This window comes from Rhyacophila brunnea, unplaced genomic scaffold (genome assembly GCF_057557595.1).
Source record: "Rhyacophila brunnea isolate RB1 unplaced genomic scaffold, BYU_Rbru_1.0 scaffold_19, whole genome shotgun sequence".
Lineage (NCBI taxonomy): Eukaryota > Metazoa > Arthropoda > Insecta > Trichoptera > Rhyacophilidae > Rhyacophila > Rhyacophila brunnea.
This window is the reverse complement of record NW_028232848.1, coordinates 5,109,728-5,122,227: the sequence shown is the minus strand read 5'-3', so window position 1 is coordinate 5,122,227 and position 12,500 is coordinate 5,109,728. Positions and strand designations below refer to the sequence as shown.

General features: G+C 34.7%; 1 protein-coding gene across 2 annotated transcripts in view; it reads left to right on the top strand.

Annotated features, from left to right (window-relative positions):
• LOC147072667 (cytochrome P450 4c3-like) overlaps nt 1-11,356 on the top strand; it is a 44,408-nt gene extending 33,052 nt beyond the window's left edge. Inside the window, exons 5-10 of one of the 2 annotated variants that reach the window (XM_085945766.1) lie at nt 220-416; nt 2,436-2,514; nt 3,880-4,081; nt 7,108-7,259; nt 8,568-8,750; nt 10,957-11,356. In XM_085945766.1, the coding sequence (XP_085801892.1) occupies nt 220-416; nt 2,436-2,514; nt 3,880-4,081; nt 7,108-7,259; nt 8,568-8,750; nt 10,957-11,132 (989 nt within the window). In that variant the 3' untranslated portion in view covers nt 11,133-11,356. Of the gene's footprint in view, nt 1-219; nt 417-2,435; nt 2,515-3,879; nt 4,082-7,107; nt 7,260-8,567; nt 8,759-10,956 lie in introns of those variants that run through there. The other variant, XM_085945767.1, reaches the window with a different exon arrangement.
• The last annotated feature ends 1,144 nt before the right edge of the window (nt 11,357-12,500 follow it).

The window sequence follows — 12,500 nt, the reverse complement described above, 5'->3', positions numbered from 1 at the left end:
CATATTTCACATTGGCATCAGGGATGTGTACATAACAGACAGGAGGGCGACTAGGAATAGTTACACGGTCGACGAGTTGTCGCTTTGGCCACTCCTGTTGTATACTAAAAATATTCAACTGCCATATATTTCTGTATTACTGGTATCAGGTCTTCTAGAATCTAGATGATGATTTTATATTATGTTTTTTATTTATTTTAATCTGAGATATTTTTTTAGAATCTGCAATGGGGGTGAAAGTGAATGCACAGACTAGTATGGAAACACCATTCATCAAAGCAAGTGAAGGGATATCGAAAATAATATACAGACGTATGTTTCAAGTGTGGCTACATTCAGAATGGATTTATAAATTTACAGCATCTTACAAAGAAGAATGTGCTCATGCAAAAGCTATGCATGATTTTACTGATAACGTAAGAATAAATGTTAATGTTGGGGTCCCGACAAAACCGCTCAGATATTGCCTCCAATGCTCCCTGTAAGGCGTGCGCATGTGCGCGCGCACACCTACCAAAATGTGTCCGTACACATGTTTTCATCCCCGCACACTCCTCACACAAAAATATTGTAAAAGAAAGTTCCCCTTGTCAGATTTTAGTTTTGCTTGAATGCACGAAATCATCACGTGCTCAAAACAATTTAGAAATGAGACAATTTTTATTTTTTCATAATATTATATTTTAGATACACAAATAAAAAAAAAATGTATAAATTATTTAAAATTAAATTTAAATATTGTGTGCTAACGTTCTTAAATATTTTAAATTAGAAATAATTAACATACAAAGGCATACTCAGCTGCATCGGATTAAACACGTATTATTGCCATTTATTTTTGTTTTTAGTACTAAATGTTAAAAATTTATCATTCTAACTAACAGCTGCAACGAATTAAAAACCTGATTATCGTAATTATGTAAATTTCTATCAATACACAGTTGGAAAAACCAAAAAAAAAATGCGGGCGGTTTTGTCTAGGCGGATTTGTCCGGGCGGTGTTGACGAGCACTGGTACAGGCGGATTTGGTTTGGCGGCAGTGTCTGCCCTCAATGTCCGGGCGGTTTATACCACACTATACCATTGGTATTCTTCAACTTGAAAAAACGTACGTGAACGTGACATTTGTATTGTTATGGCTGGTCACGGTGCGTTCGCTGGCAAGCTCTTTGAGCTTGGACTTGCAAGTCGTCCGACATGTCCTGCGGAGGGGAAATACAGGATGCCAACCACATCCTCTGGGAACGTCTAAGTATGTGCTCCAAACGAGAGGAGATGCTCAGGTCGGTCCAACCAGCAGTTGGGCCCATCGGGCCGTCCGACTTGGTTGCTGCTAAGGCCAATTATCTTGCATTTAAAAAAAATTGCGGCGTCTTACTGTGAGCGTGAAGAACTCTTCACATAAATTTTTGCTGTTCGTATGATTAGCTTTGTTTTCTTTGTTATATATACTTAAAATTCATTTTCTTTTTCGTATATTCCATGTGCTTTTCTCTCCCTGGCATCTTGCATTAGAGTAAATTCTTTAAACTCAGTCAGAGCTCACTTTGAGCGTAGCAACCTCAGTCTTGGGTATTTTCTCCCAGGGTACCCCAGGAAAAATTGAAATACATACTTCACATCGCCACTGTAGGGTCCTGTGATACGCACGCACGAAAGACCAAGTGTGGTGCGGGGCGGGTTTTGGTTTGAAGGGATTAACTTCAATGTCATGTCAAATGCGAGACAGCATATTACGCTCGTGCAGCTACACTTGGAAGCTCAAGGTATAATTCAGATATTTTCGTACGTTCTCGGTAATCTTAGACACGACTTTCACGTAAGCTGGTTAAGGAAATATAAATAGTTAATTCTTCTCCTCTAAAATCTCGATAGAATCATGGTATATTACAACTGAATATGCATGATTCATACCTACCTACATTTTCATGATTCAGTTCCGTAAGGTGCGATCAAAGTTTTGGATAAGCCTGGTCTAATAAGTAATCGTAATAAATCCATGTTGTTTTTAGAAAAACCAGTTGTTTTCTTTCAATTTCATTTGCCAAACTCTCTTTGTCTATTAAAAGTTGACATTTTTTTGGGTTTTATTAGAGTAGAATTGAATATAACACACCATTTTCATGAACTATAGAAAGTTTAAATTTTTTAACAACTAGATTTCGGTTTAATTACTTGGTTGCCAAAGTTACCGATTATTAAAGGAACATAAAATAGGTTCGTCAATAAATTGAAATTTTACATTTGATTCCATTTAACCTCAAACCATTTGCGTTGATCTAGAAAAAATAATAATATAAATAATGTTATGTTAATAATTTCTTGCCGTTTGCATGCCGGATAAACACAGTGACAATTTTCTAGCTTTATTCTACAAATTATAGCAGGTATATTTTTTACTTTACATACTTAATTATTATTTACTTTTTTTCAGATAATTCGTGTAAAAAAACAACAATTTTATAATAAATCAAAAAACATTGAAGATGATGAGAATGACTCTTGTAACATGAGTAAGTAGTAAGCTGTTAATATAAAGCCTAGTTTAGACCAATATTCATATGGCCTCAAACATAATATTAATATGCAATAGATTATACATTTTTGCTGCTACACAAATGCAAGTGCACAAGCATTTATTTCAAACTCAAGGCACGTTCGGACCTACATAAAATGCTATCAAATTAAATGTAGTTTACTTTATAAAATTTATAAAGCAGAGTTACAATAAGTTAAAGCATATAATAATAATTACTTACCAAATACTTTATGCCATATTTTCGCTAAGTTTGGCATAATAAATCTTTATAAAACAACATACTATACTTAGTTGAATCTATCTTTTTATTTATAATAAACAATTAAAACATAATGAAAATGTTTTAAAACCCCTACTGCCCACAATGAAAGCTGGGACGCCCACTAGTGGGCAGCAGGGACCAAATTGACTCTCCCTGGCGTAGATAAATCGGACAACGTATTGTTCTCGTAATGTCTTGTCTTGTCTGTCGTTACTAGAGACGGGATTATAATATGCAACATAAAAAACTTGAAATATGCATGAAAAGTGTCAAAAAGTGTCAACAACATTAAATAATAAAAAGACACTAATTTCCAGTTTTTTTTTTTTTTTTGAAAACCAAATCGACTATAATTATTAATTAACAATTATTTAACATTTTGTTACTCTTGTAAACGTTAACAATCAGGGACTGTTCCAAATGTTCGGTAGTAAGATTGTGTCTTCGATCACTCAAAATATTTTTGTAAGTGGAAAAGGACCGTTTCACATCCACTGAGATAACTGGGCAGTATTTGAATTTGGGTGCTATGTTAGCACTTAATGTTTCTGGCAAAATGGCAAAAATTCACCCGTCTCATTAATAAAACTATCAATTTGCCACAAAGGTTCAAATCCTGGGTTATTGTTCAAAATGTTTTCAAACTTTTCTCTAAGTTTACGCGGGAATACCTCTGGCAATGCGGAGTTCATTCGGCGGATTTTATTCATTAACTAAATAGATTCAGTCAACGCCAAACCTTGAGTTTTAAGCTTTTTAACACTCGCAGGTATGCGGAAAAAATTAGAGCTAATCACAGCTATATTTTTTTTATACTAGAATCGTTAAATGCTTCCTTAGACTGACAAACTGCCATAGCTTCTGCAATATCGTAGTCGTTTACTACAACTTTGATCGCCTCAAAATATTAAATATAGCAAAAATATGCATCATCACTAGATTTTAGGTAAAATATGCAAATAACCGATGAAAATGGGCTAAATATGCAATAGCATATGCAAATGCATATGATCCGGTCTCTAGTCGTTACTAATCACCCGTTAAGTGTATACTATTATCATTTCATTATTTTTCTAGGTGACATCCCCATGACGAAGAGAAAGGCATTCCTTGATATGCTTATAGAACAGTCGGATGTCATTCAATGGACTAATAATGAATTGCGAGACGAAGTTGACACGATGATGTCAGCTGGGAATGATACCACAGCGCAGACTGCTTCGTTCGCTATCATGCTGCTTGGTTTACATCCAGATGCCCAAGATAAAGCTTTCGAAGAGTGTGTAAATTTCTTTCAAATTTATAGCAGAAATAATAATTGACAAGCCCGACCACGCCTGATTACAACTGGAATCATGATGGTAGTTGCAGTGCCGTGTGGCTTAGAGGCCATCCATGGACTGAAACCGTATGCGGTTTAGATCTGTGTGCCATACTAAACTTATGATTTTCGTTCATGAAAATATATTTTCACAACATTTGTAAGTGTAAGTGTATGGTATAAACCAGCGATACTCAACCTGTGGCCCGTGGGCTGCATGCGGCCTTTTAAGCTTTTATGTGCGGCCCGAAACACATTTATTATCAGGAATTTCGTATTCTTGAGATTCGTTTCGACTTTGACGCACATATAGTGACACCCGAAGAGGATTGTCATTATGATTCACATCAGATCTGGTATAAGAGTGTTGCTATTGCACACGATTAATTTAAAAAACACGCATAATTTTTAAAATCTCAAAAATGTTTTTGTCATGATTTTTTTCGTCACACCAGTAGTGATACGGCCCGCGTTACTTTACAAATATATGTATTTGGCCCGAAGAAAAAAAAGGTTGAGTATACTTTGTAGAAATATATTTCCATGACCAGAAAAGATAAGCTTAGTATAGCACACGGTTCGAAACCGCATACGGTTTCAATCCATGGATGGCCTATTAATTTACACATTACTAAATGGACGCGTTCAGACGGGGACACACGAGTGTCGCGTTCATTTATTATGTAAATGCGGAATGTTGCCACGCCGGCGCCACACAGTTGTCCCGTGTGAAACGGGTCTTAGTTCTAATAATACGTGCGTTCATGCCATACCATTTATTAAGTACATACCGGTTACAATAAAACTATGGTAAAGGTTTGGTTATCACAGGGCCTAGATTGAGAGGATGTAGCGAAGTGATTCAATTCATTTTATATTGTGTGCATGTTACCCTCCCCTTTTTAAAATTGTATTGCATGATGCACATGCATATCCCACGATGGCCGCATCGGCCTATAGCATCGTGGGTCCCAGGTTCGAATTCCTGGTATGATAAGTACACATATTGTTTTTCAATTTGTGTATGAGTCAGAGAATGGACCTAATAGGTCATTCATTTCTCGTAAAAACAAAATCTGTTTATACAAACCTCCACCATGTGGAGGCCCTATGATCTTATTAGGATCGGACATGGTCGAAAATAAATTGTATAGTAGTTGAAAATTTTTATTAGAGAATATCTTTTTTAAATTAATAAAAATACTATATTACACATGATTATTTTTAAAGTCGGGAGCTACGATAAAGGTAATTAATTAAAGTATCTATCTGTCTGTAACGCAAGAGATAAAACATACTATTTAATTAACTATTTTTTAATTCACAATATTTAAGAATGTAACATTCTAATTATTGAACATACATAATTTTGAAAACACTTCTAAGAAAATATATCAAAAACAAATCTTTTTGAAAAAAGTATGACATCCCCACAGGATCGAACCTGCATCTCTCGGGTATTAAAATTTCTCACATATAAGTATGACACCTTTAGCATAGTTGTTCTATATGCACGGGCGCAATACCCGAGGTTCGATTCCGATTCAAAAAAAAAATTATTGGTTATAATATATTTTCTCAGAAGTGTTTTCAAAATTATGTATATTCAAAACATAATGATATGTACTTTTATGTGTTAGAGTGAAAAAGACAGAGAAGACGTATTAAAAGGGTAAGCTGAGAGAAAACTGAACGACACGCCAATAAATGAATCGTTTATTTTAATCGGGTCGTGAAAGAAAACAAAATGTTGGATACTCTCATAATAGTTTGACATGTGTTTAAAGTGCAGAGCTAACACTGTAGATCTAAGATTGTTGACGGGTGACACTGCCACCTTGTATTCTTTTATAGTGTAATATGACATTCTTACAAGTAACACTGCATATAAATAAACTCTGTTCACTGAACTTCAATGTATAGAAATGGAACTCACTCAAAAAATATTTATAGTAAAATAGCGCAATTGTGCTTAGATAGGTAATATAAGAGTTAACAATATGCCATATATTTTATACAATACCTCATGACGACATATTTTGTTTTATGCGTTAAGGAAAAATATATGAAGTACCTAAGTGAATTTAAATGTTTTTTTAATCATTCATCTATTGAACCGAAACGCAGTTGTAAATTTTTTCATGGAACGGAATGATAGTCTCGATGATGTTTTCAACCGGAACTGCTTTCCGGTCCGGTCCAGTTAATTTATTTAATTATTTAGTTTGAAGCATGCTTGAGAGTGGGTCTATTGTTTGGGCACCGCATCAGTTGAAGTATGGCCTAATGGTAGAGAGGGTTCAGAAGAAATTCTTGAGACTCCTTTACTTGAGGTTGTATGGATACTATCCGTGGCTTTATCCAACTGACTTTCTCTTAGGCATGCTTACATACTGCAGTCTGCAATTTAGAAGAGATTTTTATTGAGCTACGTATTTTTTTCGATTTATACGAGGTATAAATGAGAAATATGCCATTCTGGGCAGTGTTGACCTGTGTGTCCATGATAACTATCTTAGAAAAATAGAGAAATCAGTTGTTTATTCTCCCAAGGTGCAGAACCAACTTACCATTGGTAATGCCAATTGGGAGGGCGATAACTATGTTGAACCGAATTTCTTCGGGTGTTGATATATTCCACATTCGTGAGGATGAGTTTATGTGGACGCTATTTTATAACTTATTAAAATAGGGTCTCCTTAGCAAACTCAGTGTACTTCTTTGAACTTCTATATATGTATAATTGTAATTTCACTGTTTTTGTATGTTTATATTATGTTCTCTTTTTATATTTTCATTTCTATCGTTTTTATTAGTTTTTTTCTTTATGATAATGTTTCATGTCGAGTTGTGAACGTCTTATAATTTGTAATGTCCACAATTTGTTAAAAACTAAATTGAAATTGAAATGGAAATTGAATTTCGGGCCCTGAAAACGATAAAGCAAATCGTTACGAATAACTGACGTCACCTTATTTTTTCAGACTTGACGATATCTTTGGTGACTCTGATAGAACTGTCACAAAAGAAGACCTTTCCAAGATGAAATACATAGAAAGAGTGATCAAAGAATCTCTTAGACTTTTTCCTATCGCACCCATTGTGGTAAGATCCCTGGAGAATGAAGTAAAAATAGGTAGGTACATATTTATATATTTTTTACTTGAGCAAAAATTAATTAAGTACTAAATTAGAGCAGGGGTTTACAAACTTTTTCAGTAAAGGGACAATATTGAAATCAAAAAATTTTGACGGGCCACCCTTTCTTTTGTACATATTTTCTATTTTTAAGCAATTTGCCTTTTTAATCCAGTCCTTTTTAATACCTGCTCATAAGCGCTCTCCAAATTGAGTTACGGTAGGCGATCGGTTTTTGTATTCTAAGCTATAGTATTTATTAATTTAATTACTAGACGACATCATGGATCACTCCAATATATACTGTTGTAACTTACTTGAACTTGCTAATAATTGTAATTAACTATTTCTTTTATTCAACGAATAATTCAAAATATTTTAAGAATGTACCATTCTAATTATTAAAAAGGCCAATAGTAGTCAATGGCAGTCGTAGCATAGTGGTAATGCACAGGGCGCAATACCGAAGAGACGCAGGTTCGATTCCTGCCGAGTGTGTTACTTTTTCAAAAAAGATTTTTAACATGGAACATGTTTTACTCATGATCTCCGACGCAAAAGCGTTACGAAAAATAGATGTAGAATAACACTATAGACGCGCAGCCGCCCGCGACCCGATTACCTACTTAACACGCGCCGATTATTTTCATTTAACGTTTAACTGTGCGACGTATTGTTTGTCTGTTATTATTACTTCTTCAGTTTTATTATTGTAATTACATAAATTTCAGAAAAGTTCTTTGGATTCGGTTTCTTTGACAAATAAAATTTCTTTCGAATTTGGACAACCAGCATCTGTAGACAATCAGTAGGCAAAGCATGTTCCATGTATAATAATTTTAGCCGTTAGTGTGAGGCCTCAGTGCCAGCGTTCGGCGCAGCGTTGAGCGTTATGCGCAACTCAAACGTATAACCGTATGAATGTATAACCAAAAAAAGACATTGTCTACGAACATTTTCACACACGGTTATACGTTTGAGTTGCACAAAACGCTCAACGCTGCGCCAAACGCTGCCACTCAGGACATACACTCAAGGTTTAAGTAGCCTGAGGCTTTAATCATCTGAGGAGCCCCCCTGCGTGGCACAATCGCCTGAGGGGTCCAGGGAGGCAAATCCTCCCCGCGAGAAGCAAAGCGCCGAGTTTTTTTTCTATTGGCTATATTTTCTCATGTGTGTTTTCAGAATTATTTATGTTCAATAATTAGAATGGTACATTCTTAAAATCTTGTGAATTGTTCGTTGAATAAAAGAAATAGTTAATTAAGACTACCAATTAATTCGTATGTTTTCTTTTATTATTCAGACGATTATACCCTGCCTTCTGGTGTTGATTGTATCGTCGGAATTCATGTGCTGCATAGGGATCGTACAGTGTGGGGAGAAAAGGCTGACGAATTTGATCCTGATAACTTCCTGCCAGAAAAATGTGCAGGGCGGCATCCGTATTCATACATACCTTTCGGCAGAGGACCTAGAAATTGTATAGGTGAGTAAATAACATTTCGACCATTTTACAGTAGAACTGGTCGGGAAGTTTTCTTTTGACCTGTACAGATAGATACGCGGTGCATCCATGATGCTCCTCATGGCCCCCACAAAGGGGAGGCTGACAGGGCTCTAGCCTGTGGGCTCGGCGTGATGGGTCCACCAGTTAAATGAAAAAAAACACACCATAATTTTTCTCTAATAGTAAAAAAGTCGCCTGCGGCTCTATTTTCCTAAATTAAAGAATTGACATTTAAAAATATGTAGATGTGTGATGTAATTTGATGTGATATGATAATTATTGATATAATTAAGTGTTTCATAGTATTATGCAGAGTACCGACAACTCATTAAATCAAATGAATTTTTTTTTAAATCGCTAAAAATATACGAAATACTCTTAACTCTGGGGTTCTGTGGAAACCACTTGGGGAATACTACTGTAGAAAATCACACTGCCTTAAACCTTAGCAACAGGTAGGGGGCCGGCCATAGATCTTGGCCTGTGGGCCCGCTTCAGGATGTGGGGGCCATGATGCTCCTAAAAGTTGAGAAGGCCGTTGTTGGTGACTTTCAGCTTTAACCCCTACAAACCTTAATGCTGAAAAAGTATCTGAAATTAAAATTCAGCCTTGTATTGCTGCACTTTCAACTCCTGACTCCCCTGTTTCTGCAGAGTTTCAGTGCACAGGTACAGAGGACACTTCATGTCATTAAAGATAAATGACGGCAGAGCAATCAAGATTCTTTTTATTTTATAAAACTCTTTCTTTAAGCACTAAGGTGCATGGTTGCAACATCGCTTCGTGACAAGAAAGTGCGGCACTAGATACCGATTAACGTAAGTCTCATGTTAAACTTATCGGTCTCTAAAATCTTTTCAGTCTTACACGATTAGAGCGTCATGGAAGGCGACCGTGCACAAACCGCGGTTGCATAATATACATGAAAAGTATGAAAGTCCCATGAAAGTAGATAAAGCATGCACTGCGTATATGCCCTTAAATCAGGTATAGACAACCTGGTCCCTACCTCCCACTAGTGGGCGTCCAGCTTTCCAGGGTTTTAAAAACATTTTCATTATGCAACAGCCTCAGGGGTCTCATTAATAATTTAATTAATTAAATGTAATTTCATCAGACTTCATGCTTCTATGTATACAAAATATAAACAAAAAGATAGATTTAACTACAGTTAGTTGTTTTATAAAGATTTATTCTGTTAAACTTAGCGAAAGTCTGACATAAAGTATTTGGTAAGTAATTATTATTATATGATTTAACTTGCTGTAACTCTGCTTTATAAATTTTATAAAGTAAGCGATCTCTAAATTGAGTTACGGTAGGCAATCGATTTTTAATTAGTAATTAACGGCCCACATGCTCAGCGTAGGTCAAAATGGAGCTTTTATGGTATTTTCAGAGCATAACCCTGGACATTCATTAAACGTTGTAGATAATCTATTTATATAATTTTGAAGCCTTATTATCCTTTATATTTATTTTAAACATTTGATGACTGCATTAAGTATTTTTATTACATAAAATAGTATCCTTTTAAACCTCTCGCTCTAATGTTTTAGAATATAGTCATATTTCAGTACATCCATGTGCAGTGGTGTTAAGATTTTTCATATTTATTAATTTTTAAACGCATTTACAAAACTATTAGTAAAATTAATGTTAACATTATAAAGTGACATATTTACGATAAAAAAATATATTTCATAATCTTTTTGATCCCAAATTTGACAAGAATTAGGCATGTTATTATTCAAAAATGGGCTAGACTAACACATTTGAAGATAATTCTAAAGATATTGATTATAAGCTATGTCTTTGACCATTCAAATGTGATAAACATTTTACGAATAATGATTGCTTTATAATAATTATTGACCTAAGAATAAGGTAGTATTTTTTTGAAATACGCCATTTCTATTGGCATTTCCCAGTGGCTAAGCTACAACATTTAGCTACAACAAAGCTACTACAAATTGACAAACGATAAATGAAGTAGGGAGTAATATCATGTTAACGCGCGTTTTTGAACATGTACCTAATTGATTTTTTTAAACGGTTCATGTTCAAACACACGCGTTACCATGATTTTACTCCCTACATCATATTGGCTATATTTTCTCATGAGTGTTTTCAGAATTATATATGTTCAAAAACTTATTATTGTGATATTTTCATATGTTTCAGGTATAGCATATGCTATGATGGCAATAAAGGTGGTGCTCGCAACCATATTAAGACGGTACAAAATATACTCCACCGCTGATTACAAGAACATGGATGTAATCTGGGGAGTAGTCCAAATACCGGTTATTGGATATCCAATAACAATTGAGCCAAGATTCCCAATTCACCCAAAGTGACGTGTGGACAGAAAAGTTACGTGCCCCAGCAGCAAATTAAAGGATGCATCTGTATATAAAAATATTTTACAGCTGGTTGAGTTCAGGTGAAAAGTTATTCGCCAATAAAGCTGACAAGAGTCTTCATTCTTCATTTCCACACAAGATTAGAATTTTTAAGATTATCATTGGACGTTATATAAAATTACCTAGAATAAACAAAAAAAATATATATATACAGGCGGTCCTTGACTTTTGTATATTTCTTAAAATTTGGGTTTCTTTGATAATTAAAAAAAATAATTTTAGTCTTGCGTTAGGACTCGTGCTGATGCGTTGTGCGTTTTGTTTGTTTATTTATTTTATATATTTATAAACATTATAATATGTACATATCAAGCTTCATTAGACGGACAAGTGCAATAACAGTTTTTAGACATCCTACACGCACTACTACTAAATATTTAAAAGGGTAACGTTTTTCAGCGCTGCAGGCGATTTTTTTTTTTTTTACAAAATATGCTGTCAAAGGGGGTATTATTATTCTTCCTTGATTTATCTGCCACATAATATAAGCGCTGTATGGTTTGCCTACCCGCGGGACGTCACTGTTTTGTACTTTTAAATAATGTATTATTTACTATCGTTTAATTGGTTCAATCAGTAATATAAATTATCTACAAATTTAATATTACATTGAAGTTTTTAGAAGGCGAATTTTTTTTAACAAAACGACACAAAAATTATTAATTTTTATTTTTCCACGAGACGGAGAGGTAGTCTTGAAAAATTCACGAACTACAACTACTGTCTCCGGTGTGTTCCGGTCCATTTCGAGCGTTGATTATGATAATGTGTTTATATTATATTCGAATACACAATAGACGATAAGTCTAGTTACAGCATTCTTTTTATAAAAATGATTATAAATACCGCTATCCAAGGTTTATTGAATTTACATGGTAGTAATAACTAGTAATTTTCAAAATCTATCAATAGCAATATAAACGCGTGGCAGCGTTTTAAGAGCTATTATTTTATTTTGCTCCATTCCGCGTCAGTAGAGTTTGGTATTACATTCTATAGGAGCGATATAAGCGTGTGATGATTTCCGATATGCAGAGTTCGGAGCTGTAGTCTGTATGGGCGACGTTGAAATGCGGTCGCCAAAAACTACATCGACGTAGACGCGACAATTGCCTCTGCCTGAAAAGTAGGGTTTGGCAAGACGCTACCGGGGACAGTTGCAAAGTGTACAGCAAACTATTGTTATATCATTAACATACTATTAGAATAATTCAAATCTCTTTAAAAGGTCACGCTGTTTGTTGTATGATGGTATCGTCATTATAATTATAATTAATCCAAAGACCAAATAAAAATATGTTT